We start from the raw sequence: 17,603 nt of genomic DNA on the forward strand, positions 1-17,603 counted from the left end.
GTCTACTAAGAATATATTCCATTTACAGATGAAGAAATCAAGAGTTAAACAAGTTGAATAATTTGATGAGTGATGCATAGCTAGTGTAGTGGAGTGAGGATTCTGAGCTCGGTTAGTATGAATTCAGAGCCCTCTTGCTTAACCACTATGATATATTGCCACTATACTGCTTATGGCTTCATGTTTGTGAAGAGGATCACCTATGTTCTAGCACATAAGAGCTTGTTCAGCTAAAGTCACTAAGCTAGTAGTGGTGGAGATTGACTTTGAATCTTGATGCCAAGTGCTTTTGCCATATCTGTTTAAGTCCAAATGAGAGCAGGTGGGCTTACAAACAGGAAGTTTTGTCTTTGCTTATTCCAACTTGCACCTTATCTATGCTGCTGTGAGAGCCATTTTACACACTTGCTACTTACTCAAAAATCTGTATGTCTTCATATGATCTTCCCAGTCTAACACAACTGGATTGCCATTGTATAAATTCACATACTTCTGCTGGTTTTCTGTTTTTTTTTTTTTTGTGAAGAAAAGGGTGGAATTTAATCTTTATTTACAGGACACTGCAAGATATGAAATTCCACACAGAAATAAGAAACTCACTGAGAGGAGAAGCTTCATACAGTATGTACAGTTTTGGAACTGTTCAAGTATAGTTTCAGTTGTAAAAAGTGCTACAATAACAAACCACATTTAGAAAGAGTTCTTAGTAGAGAAACAATAAGACAAACTTATACCAAACATAGTCCACAACAAACAACTTTATGCCTCAGATGTATAATCTAAAAGTTGAAGGTCCCAGCAGTGCCATCCTGAACTTGGAATGTATAGCCTTCAGAGGTAGTTTCTGGCACAACATTTTGATCTTCCTCTTCCTCCACAGAGAAATACTTCTCAATCAAGTTTAATGAAGCTTTGTACACAGACTCGTTTTCATGGTTTTGTAGAGCTTCAATTTTGTCCAAACCTCCACATTCTTCCATCATTATACTAAGTTTTTCAGTTTCACCTAGTTTCTCAGCAGCCTGAAAGATATTTGAAATGGCATCCAAAATAACCAGAATAATTTTGGTATCTTTCGCAGTTAGGAGGTTCATCAATGGTTCTATTATGTCACAATAAACAAGGTATACAATCTGCTCAACTGTTCCGCCACTTGTATAGTTGGTCACAGCCCATACAGCTTCCTTTTGTGTCTTAAAGTCTGCCTTAGAGAGAACGCCAACAAGGAATGGGACCAATCCATGATTCACAACTTGCTGTATCTGGTCCTGGCGGCCAGCCGTGATGTTTGACATTGTCCACGTAGCTTCCTTCTGAGTATTAGTTTTGGAGTTCGTTAGCAGGCTGGGAAAGACGGCAAGTGCTCCTGCATCTATTACAACCTGAGTCTGTTCATCTGTCCCAGTGACAATATTCCCTATGGCTCTTAGCGCGGGAGTCACAATTGGCAATTCAGTAGCTCCTAAAAGCTTCACAAGTTGGGGTACAACCCCAGTTTTCACAACCATTTCAATCCGTTCATTTGGACCATCAGTAAGGTAGGAAATAGCCCAGCAGGTATCAGCTAATACTTCTGGATCATCGTGATGCAGGAGACGAACTAAAGTAGGAAGAATTTGCTCAACAGCATCTAAGGGGGGTGCAGGATTCTTGTTGCGACAAAGATTTGAAAGTGTCCAGGTAAGATTATGTAAGTAACCACATGCTAAAGATGACATATCAGGAACTGCCAAAGGTGCCAACAGCGGGTCAACTGCACCATACTTGATAACCAAGTCTCGGAAAACTGAACCATCACCTGCAATGTTTCCTAGAGCCCACACAGCTTGTTCACTGATGTGAGCATGGGGAGATGCCAACAGAGAAATGAATGCTGGGACAGCACCTCCATCTACCACAGCCTTGGTCTGTTCTGATGTCCCAGAAGCAATGTTAGTGAGGACCCAAGCAGATTCAAACTGAATGGGACTACAATCAGTTCTGCCCAAGAAGGACACAAATTTTGGAATCAAACCAGCCCGGATTATGTTGTCTATGGGGGGCTGTTTTTCCCTAGAAAGCAGTTTCCTAGCAGCTTGAGTAGCTTGGAGCTGGCTTTCCAAGTTGTTGCTATTTATGCCTTTGACAATGTCATCAACAGACCAATTTACAGTGCCCTGGTTGTTGCGGTTTTCCTGTAGTGGAGAAGTAGTGTCATCGGGAAAAGAGCTGACATTTCTCCTTTTCAGCATCTGGTCATCCTTCTTAGCTTTCCTCAGCTCCACATTAACTTCTATTCGGCGCCGCCTCATTTCTGTACTGTCCTTCCCCTTGTTCTTGAATCTGTTAAGGCGGGCAGCTGGTGAATTAGCATTCTCATTGGTGGACATGGTTCTGAGACAAAAGGAGAAAGCTACACAGCTGGCTCAACCGTCTACAGGCGGCGGTGCGCTGCGCACAGGCTGCGGGTCAGCTGCCCTCAAAACGTATACCACGGTCAGCCCGAGGACGGTGTCTGGTTTTCTGTTTAACTTTGTATACTCTGAAAAAAGAGGTTAGCAGAACTACTGAATAGTTGGAGCAAAATTGCAGGAGAAATGTTGCACTTACTTAACAACACAATTTTCCCCAAGTACTATAGCAGTTCTCATTTGCATGCTGACAAATAAATGTCCTAATTATAAATCAGGCAGGATCAGTTCTAGTGGGGCCTCTGCTAGGCAACATTTAGCCATTTCATATGTACAAAATGTACTGAAAATAATAAAGTGGCATATTATTATGTACATGTAATCTAGATTTTTCAGTAATACAAGAGTGTATTAGCAAAATTTGACAGTCCACATTTCTGATTTGACCTTCAAACACCATATCAGTTAGTTCCATTTAACTGCTTGTTCTTATCTACTCTCCACAAGCCGGCACCATCTTGTACAACTAAACACATAAGTATCTTCAGTTTTTCAACCCTTGTATGTTCAAGTCACTAATTTGGCACAATACTCTTGTAGTGAACTTGGGGAACAAATGTTTGTATATTTGGGTTGGGAATCCCCCTCCTATGGAACTTACCTAGATGTTTTGTGGCTATTTCCAAAGCTTTTCCAGAAAGAAACGGTTCCACTTCCTCTACTTAAAAATGGTGATTTTCCAAGCCACAGATGTGAACTTTTCTCTTCCTAAAAACAGAAAAAGACAGAGGAGAGGGCTGAAATAGAACTGAAAACCTCAACTGGTGATGTCCCTGCTGCTAGATTTAGAAAAAAGATCACCCTAGGGCTCAGGACACAATCCTCTAGGCTACTCATTAGAAACCACTCTCAATTCCATCCTCTATGGACCAAGTCCTCTTTACTGAGATATATTGATTTTCACTGATTTCTTGGGAAAATATTCATATATATAAATAGAAAGCAAGGCTTATGTCCCTGTTGTATTTTTACTCTAGTTAGAAAACTAAAATATCAACTTTTGAAGAAGAATGCCACCTTCCTTTCTACCTAATAATTATCTTTTGTATCTCCATGTAATCCAATAACAAACTGACTCAGGTGATATTTGGAGAGCTTTAATAATAAAAGCAACACTATAGAGTGCTTATTATTTGTCAGGCACTATTCTAAGCCCTTCATGTATATTAACTCAGTTGATTCATTTTTTGCAATAAAATTATGAGGCAGGTAAAAATATCATCCCCTTTTCACAGATGAGGAAACTGAATACAAAAAAGTTAAATGATTTGCCCAAAGTCATACAAGCACTTGATAGTAGAGCCAAGGTTCTTACCAGAAACTCTTGCTCTTAATCCCATTTTCTTAATTACTGCATTAAAATATCCCTTATTAATCATGTGGGAGTTCTAGAAAAAAAGGCATTCTGAGAACTTGACTAAAAATTATCTTCTGAAACTTCACTCCTATCATTCTCACTACACTGAATCCCAGTAAAGGACCTCACTTCCTATTCAACTCTGCCTCCAAACTGAGAGATTATGCATATTTCACTACCCTCTTCTTTCTTAATATTACTATGGAAGGCTATCCTTCCCTTGTATTAATGGCCAATCCCTTCATCTATATTCTGGATTCCTTCCCCTTTTGCCTTCCCAGGAGACTTATGCTATCAGTTAACTTCTTTCTCGTATCTTCAACCAACTCTTCTCTACTGGATTTTTCTTTTGGCTTTAAAACATATAATAGTCTTTCCTATGTTCAAACAAACAGACAAGCAAACCCCCCAGGATCCCTTAGCTTCGTCAGTTACTAAACAATCCCAGTCCTACCATTAAACGCAAATTTTTTGAATTGTCTACATTTCTGTCTCCATTTCTTCACCTCAACCCACCAATCTGTCTTCTGCCCCACACAACTCCACTGAAATAGCTCTTGATAAGGTCACAATGACACCCATGATGCTAAATCCACCCTTCTTTTCAGCTCAACAGCACTCACCTCAGATGATCGCCCTCTTTCTTTATATGTATATATATATATATATATATATGTAAAATTAAAGTATAGTTGATTTACAATGTTGTACTAGTTTCAGGTATACAGCACAGTGATTCAGGCAAATATATATATATTCAGATTCTTTTCCTTTATAGGTTATTACAAAATATTGAGTACAGTTCCCTCTGTTATACAGTAGGTCCTCTTTCTTATGTACCCTGTTTTGTTGGAGGTTAAGAACCCTCGATCTCCTGGTTTTTCCTTCTATCTCTTTTTTTTTAATTTTATTGATTTATTTATTATTTTTTGGGGGGTACACAAAGTTCAATCATCTGTTTTTATACACATATTCCCATATTCCCTCCCTCCCTCGACTTCACCCCACCCTCCCTCGAGTCCCCCCCCACCCTCCCTGCCCCAGTCCTCTAAGGCATCTTCCATCCTCAAGTTGGACTCCCTTTGTTAAACAACAACTTCCCACTGGCTATCTATTTTACACTTGGTAGTATATATATGTCTGTGCTACTCTCTCGCTTCATCTCAGCTTCCCCTTCACTCCCCGCTCCTCCCAAACCTCGAGTTCTCCAGTCCATTCTCTGCATCTGCGTCCTTGTTCTTGTCACTGAGTTCATCAGTACCATTTTTAGATTCTGTGTATGTGAGTTAGCATACAATATTTGTCTTTCTCTTTCTGACTTACTTCACTCTGTATGACAGACACTAGGTCTATCCACCTCATTACATATAGCTCCATCTCATCTTTTTTTATAGCTGAGTAATATTCCATTGTATATATATGCCACATCTTCTGTATCCATTCATTTGTTGATGGGCATTTAGGTTGCTTCCATATCCTGGCTATTGTAAATAGTGCTGCAATAAGCATTATGGTACATGTTTCTTTTGGGATTATGGTTTTCTCTGGGTATACGCCCAGGAGTGGGATTACTGGATCATATGGTAGTTCTATTTGTAGTTTTTTAAGGCACCTCCAAATTGTTTTCCATAGTGGCGGTACCAACGTACATTCCCACCAACAGTGCAGGAGAGTTCCCTTTTCTCCACACCCTCACCAACATTTGTTGTTTCCAGATTTTGTGATGATGGCCATTCTGATCGGTGTGAGGTGATACCTCATTGTGGCTTTGACTTGCATTTCTCTGATGATTAGTGATGTTGAGCATCTTTTCATGTGTTTGTTGGCCATCTGTATGTCTTCTTTGGAGAAATGTCTATTTAGGTCTTCCACCCATTTGTAGATTGGGTTATTTGGTTTTTTGGTATGAAGCTGCAGGAGCTGCTTGTATATTTTGGAGGTTAATGCTTTGTCCGATGTTTCATAGGCAACTATTTTTTCCCATTCTGAGGGTTGCCTTCTAGTCTTGTTTATGGTTTCTTTGGCTGTGCAAAAGATTTTAAGTTTCATGAGGTCCCATTTGTTTATTCTTGATTTTATTTCCATGATTCTAGGAGGTGGGTCCAAAAGGATGTTGCTTTGATGGATGTCATAGAGTGTTCTGCCTCTGTTTTCCTCTAAGAGTTTTATACTGTCTGGCCTTACATGTAGGTCTTTAATCCATTTGGAGTTTATTTTTGTGTATGGTGTTAGGAATTGTTCTAATTTCATTCTTTGACATGTTGCTGTCCAATTTTCCCAGCACCACTTATTGAAGAGGCTGTCTTTTTTCCATTGTATATTCTTGCCTCCTTTGTCAAAGGTAAGGTGCCCATATGTGTTTGGGCTTACTTCTGAGTTCTCTATTCTATTCCATTTCAACTATTCTTTCTCCATCTTGTTTCATGGCTCATCCATAAAACCTTTATTTTTTTTAAGTTCTTTATTAGAATAAAATTGCTTTACACTCTTGTACCAGCTTTTGAGGTACACCAAAGTGAATCTGCTGTATTTATACATATATCCGCATATCCCCTCCCTCCTGCGACTCCCTCTCACCCTCCCTGTCCTGGTCCTCTAGGGCATCACCCATCATCAAGTTGATCTCCCTTTGTTATACAGCAACTTCCCACTAGCTAGCTATTTTACAGTTGGTAGTGTACATGTCTTTGCTACTCTCTCACTTCATCCCAGCTTCCCCTTCGACCCTGCCCCCTCAACCCTGTGTCCTCCAGTCCATTCTTTGCATCTACATCCTTATTCTTGCCCTGTCATTGGGTTCATCACTACCTTTTGTTTTTTGTTTTTTTTAGATTCCGTATGTATGAGTTAACATACAGTATTTATTTTTCTCTTTCTGGCTTACTTCACTCTGCATGACACACTCTGGGTCTATCCACCTCATTACATATAGCTCCATTTCATTCCTTCTTATGGCTGAGTAATATTCCATTGTATACACATGCCACATCTTCTGTATCCATTCATCTGTTGATGGGCATTTTGGTTGCTTCCATGTCCTGGCTATTGTAATAGTGCTGCAAGGAAAATTATGGTACATGTTTCTTTTTGGATTATGGTTTTCTCTGGGTATATGCACAGCAGTGGGATTACTGGGTAACATGGCAGTTCTATTTTTAGTTTTTTGAGGAACCTCCATACTGTTTCCATAATGGCTGTACCAAATTACATTCTTAAAACAGTGCAGGAGAGTTCCCTTTTCTCAACACACTCTTCAACATTTATTATTTCTAGATTTTTTGATGATGGCCATTCTGACCGGTGCAAGGTGAGACCTCATTGTGGCTTTGGCTTGCATTTCTCTAATGATTAGTGATGTCGAGCATCTTTTCATGTGTTTGTTGGCCATCTGTCTTTCTTCTTTGCAGAAATGTCTATTTAGGTCTTCCACCTATTTTTGGATTGGGTTATTGCTATGTTGGTATTAAGCTGCATGAGCTGCTTGTATATTTTGGAGATTAATCATTTGTTCATTACTTCATTGGCAAGTATTTTCTCCCATTCTGAGGGTTGTCTTCTTGTCTTGTTTATGGTTTCTTTTGCTGTGCAAAAGATTTTAAGTTTCATTAAGTCCCATTTGCTTATTTTTCATTTTATTTCCATGATTCTAGGAGGTGGGTCAAAAAGGATGTTGCTTTGATGGATGTCATAGAGTGTTCTGCCTATGTTTTTCTCTTAGAGTTTTATAGTGTCTGGCCTTACATTGAGATCTTTAATCCATTTGGAGTTTATTTTTGTGTATGGTGTTAGGAAGTGTTCTAACTTCATTCTTTGACATGTAGCTGTCCAATTTTCCAAGCAACACTTATGGAAAAGGCTGTCTTTTTTCCATTGTATTTTTTTGCCTCCTTTGTCAAAGATAAAATGTTCATATGTGCATGGGTTTACCTCTGAGTTCTTTATTCGGTTCCATTGATCTTCCTTTCTATTTTTGTGCCAGTACCTTACTGTCTTGATCACTGTAGCCTTGTAGTATAGATTGAAGTCAGGAAGCCTAATTCCACAAACTCCATCTTTCCTTCTCAAGATTGTTTTGGCTATTCGGGGTCTTTTGCGTTTCCATACAAATCATAAGATTTCTTGTTCTAGTTCTGTGAAAAATGCCATTGGTAATTTGACAGGGATTGCATTAAATCTGTAAATTGCTTTGGGCAGGATAGTAATTTTCACAATATTGATTATTCCAATCCAAGAACATGGTATGTCTCTCCATCTGTTTGTATCATCTTTGATTTCTTTCATCAGTGTCTTATAATTTTCCTCATATAGGTCTTTTGCCTCCTTAGGCAGGTTTATTCCTAGGTATTTTATTCTTTTGGTTGCAATGGTAAATGGGAGCATTTCCTTAAATTCTCTTTCTGCTTTTTCCTTGTTATTGTATAGGAATGCAAGAGATTTCTGCACATTCATTTTGTACCGTGCTACTTTACTAAATTCATCAATTAATGCTAGCAGTTTTCTGGAATCTTCTTTAGGGTTTTCTATGTATAATACCATGTCATCTGCAAAGTGTGACAATTTTACTTCTTTTCCTAATTGGATACCTTTTATTTCTTTTTCTTCTCTGATTGCTGTGGCTAAAACTTCCAAAACTATGTTGAATAATAATGGTGAGAGTGGGTACCCATATCCTGTTCCTGTTCTTAGAGGGAATTCTCTCAGTTTTTCACCATTTAGAATGATGTTGGCTTTTAGTCTCTCATATATGGCTTTTATTATGTTGAAGTAATTTCCTTCTATGCCCATTTTCTGGAGAGTATTTATCACAAATCATTGTTGAACTTTGTCAAAACCTTTTTCTGCATCCATTGAGATTATCATATGATTTTTATCCTTAATTTGTTGATTCGATGTATCACACTGATTGATTTGCATATACTGAAGAATCCTTGCATTCCAGAGATAAACCTCACTTGATCATGGTGTATGAATTTTTTAATGTGTTGTTGGATTCTGTGAGCTAGTATTTTGTTGAGGAATTTTGCATCTATATTCATCCGTGATATTGGTCTGTAATGTTCTTTTTTGGTGCCATCTTTGCCTGGTTTTGGTATCAGGGTGATGGTGGTCTCGTAGAATGAGTTTGAGAGTTTTCCTCCTTCTGCTCTATTTGGAAGAGTTTGAGAAGGATAGGTGTCAGTTCTTCTCTAAATGTTTGATAGAATTCACCTGTGAATCCATCTGGCCCTGGGCTTTTGTTTGTTGGGAGATTTTTAATCACAGTTTGAATTTCCGTGCTTGTGATGGGTCTGTTCATATTTTCTATTTCTTCCTGCTTCAGTCTCGGAAGGTTGTATTTTCCTAAGAATTTATCCATTTCTTCCAGGTTATCCAATTTATTGACATATAGTTGCTTGTACTAGTCTCACATGATCTTTTGTATTTCTGCAGTGTTAGTTTTTACTTCTCCTTTTTCATTTCTAATTCTGTTGATTTGTGTGTTCTCCTTTTTTTTCCCTGATGCGTCTCGTTAATGGTTTATCAATTTTGTTTTTTTCTCAAAGAACCAGCTTTTAGTTTCATTGATCTTCGCTATTGTTTCCTTCCTTTCTTTTTCATATATTTCTGCTCTGATCTTTATGATTTCTTTCCTTCTGCTCACTTTGGGGTTTCTTTGTTCTTCTTTCTCTAATTGTTTTAGGTGTAAGGTTAGGTTGTTTATTCGATATTTTTCTTGTTTCTTGAGGTGGAACCTTATTGCTAGAAACATCCCTCTTAGAACTGCTTTTGCTGCATCCCATAGGTTTTGGGATGTTGTGTTTTCATTGTCATTTGTTTCTAGATATTTTTTGATTTCCTCTTTGATTTCTTTAGTGTTTTCTTGGTTGTTTACTAGTGTATTGTATAGCCTCCATGTGTTTTTATATTTTATACTATTTTTCCTGTAATTGATATCTAGTCTCATGGCATTGTTGTCAGAGAAGAAGATGGTTGATATTTTTTCAAATTTCTTGAATTTACTGAGGCTTAATTTGTGACCCAAGACATAATCTATCCTGGATAATGCTTCATGTGCACTTGAGAAGAAAGTGTATAGTGTAGTTTTTGGATGGAATGTCATAAATATCAATTCAGTCGAGATGTTCTAATGTGTCATTTAAAGCTTGTGTGTCCTTATTTATTTTCTGTTTGCATGATTTGTCCATTGATGTAAGTGGAGTGTTAAAGTTTCCTACTATTATTGTGTTACTGTCAATTTCTTCATTTATGGCTGTTTTCACTTGCCCTATGTATTGAGGGGCTCCTATGTTGGGTACATAGATATTTACAACTGTTATATGTTCTTCTTGGATTGATCCCTTGTTCATTATGTAGTGTCCTTCCTTGTCACTTGTAATAGTCTTTAGTTTAAAGTCTAATTTGTCTGATATGAGTGTTGCTACTCCAGCTTTCTTTTGACCTCCATTTGCATGGAATAACTTTTTCCATCCCTTTACTTTCAGCCTATATGTGTCCCTTGGTCTGAAGTGGGTTTATTGTAGGCAGCACATAGAAGGGTCTTGTTTTTGTATCCATTCAGCCAGTCTGTGTCTTTAGGTTGGATAATTTAACCCATTTACTTTTAAGGTGTTTATTGACATGTATGTTCCTATTACCATTTTCTGAACTGTTTTGCGTTTGTTTTTGTAGGTGTTTTCCTTCTCTTGTCTTTCCTACTTAAAGAAGTTCCTTAAGCAATTGTTGTAAGGCTGGTTTCGTGGTGCTAAATTCTCTTAACTTTTGCTTGTCTGTAAACTTTTGATTTCGCTGTTGAATCTGAATGAGATTCTTGCAGGATAGAGTATTCTTGGCTGTAGGTTTTTCTCTTTCAGGACTTTCAGTATATCCTGCCATTCTCTTCTGGCCTGCAGAGTTTCTGCAAAAGATCCGTTGTCATCCTTAAGACTTTTCCCTTTTATGTTATTTGTTGCTTTTCTCTTGCTGCTATTAATATTTCTTTTCTGTGTTTAATTTTTGTTAGTTTGATTAATGTGTGCCTCTGTGTATTTCTCTTTGGGTTTATTCTCTACGGGACTCTCTGTGCTTCTTGGACTTGGTGAGTTATTTCCTTTCCCATGTTGGGGAAGTTTTCCACTATAACCTCTTTAAATATTTTCTCAGACCCTTTCTCTTTTTCTTCTCTTCTGGGATGCCTATGGTTCAAATGTTGGTGTGCTTAATGTTGTCACCAAGGTCTCTGAGACTGTCCTCCATTCTTTTTATTCTTATTTCCCTCTCCTGCTCTGTGACAGTTATTTCTCCCATTCTATCTTCCAACTCCCTTATTTGTTCTTCTGCCTCAGTTATTCTGCTGTTTATACCATCTAGAGTATTTTTAATTTCGGTTATTTTGTTGTCCATTACTGTTTTTTGCTCTTTAGTTCTTCTGAGTCCTTATTAACTGTTTCTTGTGTTTTCTCTATTTTGTGTCCAGATTTTGGATCATCTTTACTATCATTACTCTGAATTCTATTTCAGGCAATTTTCCTATTTCTGCTTCATTTATTTGATCTTGTGGAATTTTTTCCTGCTCCTTTTCCTGCATGATGTTTCTTTGTTTTCTCATTTTGTCTAATTTATAAGATTTGCTGTCTCCTTTCCCTATGCTGTCTAGTAGTAATTCCTCTTGTTTATGCCCTCTGCCCCCTGTGGTGGGGTTTGTCCAGTGTCCTGAGTAGGCTTCCTGGTGGGGGGGGCTGGTGTCTGCTTTCAAGTGTGTGGCTCTGTGTCTTTTCTCTCTGATGTGCAGGGCTGTGTCAGGAGGTGTGTTTTAGGGTATCTGTGAGGTTATTCTGGGTTTAGGTAGTCTTTGTGCTGATGGGAGGGTTTGTGTTCCTGTCTTGTTTGTAGTTTGGTGTGAGGTGTCCAGCACTGGCAGTTGCAGACAGTCGGACAAAGCTGAGTCTTCAACTCTCCATGAGAGTTCTCTGCAGTTATTCTTTCCTGTGTCTGAGGATTCCCTAGTAGTCTAGCATCCTGGATTCAGTGTTTCCTCCCCAGAGCCTCCTACTTGACCTCTGATGGAGTAGTCCTGACTTCAGAGGTTGCTTGTCCCGGTAATAAAGGGGTTTAAAGAGGACTGTCCAAGCCCCAGACTAATGGCAGAGTGTTGAGTCAAACAAATACTAAGTCAAGGAAACACATACATGTATAAGACACACAAATACTGAATCCAATAGAACATAAGGCATTAGAGAGACCTGACAGAAGAACCCCAGTATGCCCTCAGACAATCAAAGAGAAAACCAACAGAAATTGAAAACAAAACAAAAACAGCAACAGCAACAACAACAAAAACAAAAACACACAAACACAAATCCAGGGAGATTTTGAAAGCTAGGATCAAATATAATAAAGAGCAAGAGTACTACCAGACAGACTGAAGATTCTCAGAATGAAATCAGACAATTACACTTAGGACTAAGATAAAGACAAAACCTAATAATAAAAGCCAAAGCAGTGTGTCATCTGGAGGATAAAGCAAGGAAACAGAGCAGACTGATAATATTGCTTATAAGTGTATTAAGATAAAATAAACTAAAAAAGGATGGAAGACAGGGCAATAGAAGAGCATTGTGTGACTGGAAATATGAAAAGAAAAAGAAAGAAATAGAAATATATAAAAGATAGAGATGAAAAGAAGGTAGGAGAGATACTGTCAGTACTACAAAAAACTTAGTTAGAAATAGAAATATATAAAAAGACTAAAAATAAAAATAGAATAAAAAATGTTGTAAAACATGTAGATCCCTTGGGACTAAGATAGTAATTAATAATAATAATAAAAAAAAAAACTAGAACTGACCCCAGAATGGACCAGATCAAAAGAATTAATACTAATATTTCTGTTTCCTTGGGGTCTCAGCTGTAAGTGCTCTTCTACCCACCTTGGGCTTTTTTTTATTACTCTGTGACCAGCAGAGCTTCCTTTATTGTTCATCTGTAAGCACTGGTGTGTGGGAAGAGAGAGGGTACAATAGTGGCTCCTTCCCCTGGGAGTGAGTGAGCAGTGGTGCCATGCCTCGGTCATGGTGGCTTGGGTGGCTCAGGCCGAGAGAGAGCGACTCCAACCACAGCTCCTCCCTGCTGCATATGACTCCATCGTCGTGCCCTTCCTGGGTCACAGTGGCTCAGTTGCCCATGGCGGTGCCTGTTGCAGAGGGATGCCGGTGGTTCTGGTGTAAACAGAATGTCTCCAGAGCTGGGCCACTCTGTGTACTTTTGGCTCTTGGCTGCAGGCACTCTAGGCCAGCCCCACCTGGGGGACTTTGTTATCCCTGAGTGCATTTGCCAGGCCCAGAGGGGTCCTTCTTTTGTCCGTTGCAGGCACTGAGAGAGAGGTTATACCCACGGTTCCCACCCCCTGCTTGTGATTCAGCAGTATCCAGCCGCCACCATGGCCACCCAGCTTTCCACGGTAGGCACTGTCCTCTGTGGATTTCTTCCCTCCAGTCCTTTCAGTCTGTCTCCCCACTGCCAACAATGTTCTCACCCTGCACCCATTCTCCTGTTCCCACATTCCAGCTCCCACACCCCCTGTTCAGCTGTGAACTGATGTCTCAGTCTGAACACCGCTGAGCCATGGTGCAGACCCTCTGTGTGTTTCTCACTCTTTCCCGTCTGCCAAAGATCAGCCACTTCACCCTCTTTGAACAGTCCCAATTGCCTTCCTTCTGACCCAGGGAAATTTCCCATTGGAGAAGGGGTTTCTCTGTCAGATAAGTGATGTTTCCCTGAATTCGGCAATCTCCCCTCTGTTTCAGATCCCCCCGCCCTAGGGTGTGGGACCCATCCCTTTCCTTTCTTCTCCCATTTCTCCTTTTTTTTTTCCCTCTGTCCTACCCAATTATGTCAGGATCTTTGCAGTCCTTTCTGTTGTCTGAGGTCGTTTGCTGGTGTTCAGCTTGTTCTTTGTGGGAATTATTGTGTCTTTGGTGTATGCCTGATGCACTGGGCATCGCGGCTGCCCACCCCACAGGCCCCATGACCGCGACATCCAGAACCACGCCACTTGCTGGAGATACCACAAGCTCCAGTCCATATAACCTTTAAATGTTTGTTGTGATGTCACAGAGGTTTTGTTTGCTCAATCTACTGTATCCCTAGAATAAAATTATTCACTTTTATGACTTCAGTTACCATCTTTATGCTGATGATTCTGTTTCTTATCTTCTATATCTCGTAAGCACCTCAATTCAGTATTTTCAAAACTATACTCATTGTCTACCTACACCACTGCTGAAACCAATTTTGGACCTCCTCCATTATCCCTTACCTCCATAAAATATAGCATTATCAATTTTTGTCACTTTTTGATAGATTCCATCTTTATTTCTTAAGATCCCATTTTTAAGTCCTATAGATTCTCCATCTTAAATATCTTTCAAATGTGTCTGCTTCTCTCCATCACTCTATTCAAAGCCATCACCATATCTCTACATTTACTTTTGTTTTCTTTAAACAGTCCGCAGGCTGATACTTATCAATGACTTCCTAATCCTTTAGTTTATGGTCCAGAATTAAGTAACGTAGCCTACAATGCCTGCCCTTCTTCTGAATTCTCAAGTCATGCCACTTTCCCCTTCTTTCAGTTTCTTGAAAGTCCCCAATTCCTTCTTGCCTTATGTTTTTTTCATGTCTTATATAGCCTCTATATTTGGCTAACTCATGTTTTTACTTCAGGTCTCTATTTAAATGCTCCTTCTGAAGGTACACCTTCTCTGACCTCTCAAGACTATGTCAAATCCTTGCAGTGACATCCCATAGCCACCTATACATCTCCTATGAAAAGCACTGTAAGTACTTATTTTTCTTGCTTTCCTATAAATTCTATAAGGACAGGGAATATGTCTACCTATTGCTATATTCCCAGTGCTTAGCAAAGTGCCTGACAAATTATTCATAATCAATAATTTATGAATGATTGAATTAATGGAAGAATAGAAATTATTTATAGAACAATTAATTTGGGGTGGGGCTAGAGATCATGGAAGACTTTAAATAGAAAATAGCTTTTAAAAAGTATTGCAGGGTGAAGGGGAAGATGAGACGAAGCGAGAGAGTAGCATAGACATATATATACTACCAACTGTAAAATAGATAGCCAGTGGGAAGTTGTTGTATAACAAAGGGAGTTCAACTCGAGGATGGAAGATGCCTTAGAGGACTGGGATGGGGAGGATGGGGGGGACTCGGGGTGGGGGGGAGTCGAGGGAGGGAGGGAATACGGGGATATGTGTATAAAAACAGATGATTGAACTTTGTGTACCCCCCAAAAAATAATAAATAAAAATAAATAAATAAATAAATAAAGTAAAAATAAAAAGTATTGCATAATGAAATGGGGAAGGAGATGGAGGCATTCTAGCAATTTGAAACACATTTTTTAAAGATATAGAGGGAAAAAAAAGTGTGAGTCTTCAAAGTACAAGATGCATGCAGTAAGTTAGAGTTGTCCAGTGTGGGCTGCAGCACAGGAGAGAGTGGTAGAAAGTGAGACTAGCTGTAGCACAGGAGAAAGTGGTAGAAGGTGAGACTAGATAGTAGCAGGTTGGGTATGATTGTGAAGGTTTTTGTGTATACAGTATGATTAATGATGCTTGGCAGCATGTAAAAGAAATAGTAAGTGTTATTTTGTGTCATGAGAAATTCAGAGATCAGAGCTGAGTGACAGGTACCAGGGAAGAACTAACATCAGAAGTATAGAGCAGAATAGCTATAAATAATTACTTCTTTCCTTTGTGGCTCTACTTCTCTGTTTGGAGGCTCCCTAGAAATCTGACCCCCTATTTCTAGTGACCAGGGAGCATGTGTGGGGCTTGCCTGACTTTCCAAGTCACTCGAGAAAAGGCTGACTATAAAGGCATTAATGAGTTGTCATGTCACTCTCTTGTAAACCCTTCAGCACAATTCTCCAGGCCAGTAGAAAAATGGCATCCCTTCACACCCCTTTTCTGTTCCCTTTGCAATTTGGCAAATTTTTAAGTCACGTCACAAATTTCATTGGATTTTCCATTTTTTTTCAGCAGCCTTGGACTTTCCTAGAGGAGATTTGTAAGTCTTTAGGCAGCTGGTATTCAGTATTATAATGTCTGATTCTTTAAAGGGACATATTTGGAAACAGAGAACAGTGACACTGACCTTTCCTCTGAGTGGCTGCCTTTGCAAACGTCATAGCAAATGCGTTTAGGAATTGCTCATTCGTGGGGGCTGTTCAGAGGCTGGGGTAGGAAAGCGTCCTGGGAATTGACAATAGCAGGAAAGCAGTACAGAAAAGAGCAGGGATGTCCAGATATGATGAATGGAGTCATTTTTGCTTTGAAAAAATTGATGCTTCCTCGTTTGGAGGATGGATGCTTATACCCTTAAATTCTTAGTTTAATATATGTTTGTTTGTTTTGACACAGAGGATCATAAACATGGCCATGGTTTTAGTTGAACTTATATTCTCAACTACCTGAGTGACCTTTGGAAAGATCTTTCTCTGGGTATTAGCTTTATCCTCTGTAAAACGAGAGGGTTAGACTAAATTATCTCTACACTTCCTTCCCACTCTGACATTTGACAATTATATCATTTCTAATTGGGTACATTTATGCATGTTGTGGTGGAAACGTGATCATATATGACTAGAAGATGGGTAGTAGAATTAGTACAATTTCTTTTCATCTAACACAGTGGGTTTGGTGTATGTGTTTTGATGCATAATTCATGAAGTTTTTTTTTTATTTCTAGCTTAGAGAGAGTTCTTGACAATAAAATTACATTCTGCCTAATCTGTTCACCTATGTTGTGTGCGAAGATAGGGGGCTTATTATAGAAGAGTATGTAGCGAAGAGGGGTCATCTGAAGGTAGTAGTAAAGGTAAGCTCCTGTTTGTGATTCAAAAACAAGGGGGAGAAAAAGATTAAACATAGCTTTAAATAATTTGCTTAATAAAAGTTTTTGAAAAACTCTAGGAACTGTTATTAGCTTGTCAACTAAATTGGAGCCAATCTCTGTTTATACCTTTAATGGCAACCTTTTCAAGGTGGACAAACAGACTATCCATTTATTCATTGTTTCAAATGGGAGAAAGAGGCAGTATTAAAGCTCTTCTTTGGGATTAGAAAAGAAGAAATGAAGTGAGAGAAGCATCCCATAGGTCTCCTGTCTCCTCTAACTCTCATCCAGTTGGGAGAGGGGGCCCAAGGATCTAGGATTGACTTCCCTTCTTACCTGTTTCTCTTTCTCCTCCACAAATATCCTTCACAGCAAAAAAAAATTTTTTTTTCTGAGAGGAGTGAGAGAGCTGAGCAAGGGCTAGAGTACCTATAGCATCCCTATTCCATCCAATTATCAATTTATGAAGGTTTTGTTGGCAGCTACATAGGAGACATTGGGACATAGGGGGACTATTGAAGGGAGATCAGTAGGGAGATATTTGGGTATCAAAGTTAAAGAATTTAATTCCTATTATTGCAGAGAATCATAGCAGATGGTGTCACATTTTACTATTCAGCCTGCTTTATTTGGTGCATGAGCCGTATTTTGCCAAACTTTAGCTTTTATGTCTCCCCATAACATTAGATTATTGTGTCAGTGAAAAGAAATATAGGAAAGTGAATTTTAGAACAGATAAAGCACAGGTAATCAAGACCATACCTCAGAAGCAGCTATACAGAACACACAAGTTGGTTAGGGAGAACACATACTTGTACAGTGACAACTCTGCATCCCAAAGTAGTCTTTCAACAACTGAACAAGGGCAAACAATAGAATGCAAAGTAAAGGAACTG

General features: G+C 39.0%; 1 protein-coding gene across 1 annotated transcript; it reads right to left on the reverse strand.

Annotated features, from left to right (window-relative positions):
- Positions 1–528: 528 nt before the first annotated feature.
- LOC130841264 (importin subunit alpha-1-like) lies at positions 529–2,488 on the reverse strand. Its single transcript, XM_057717328.1, has one exon. It carries the CDS (start codon positions 2,367–2,369, stop codon positions 780–782), a length of 1,590 nt encoding a protein of 529 aa, XP_057573311.1. The 5' UTR covers positions 2,370–2,488; the 3' UTR covers positions 529–779.
- Between the last annotated feature and the right edge of the window lie 15,115 nt (positions 2,489–17,603).

This window comes from Hippopotamus amphibius, chromosome X, assembly GCF_030028045.1.
Source record: "Hippopotamus amphibius kiboko isolate mHipAmp2 chromosome X, mHipAmp2.hap2, whole genome shotgun sequence".
Taxonomy (NCBI): Eukaryota; Metazoa; Chordata; class Mammalia; order Artiodactyla; family Hippopotamidae; genus Hippopotamus; species Hippopotamus amphibius.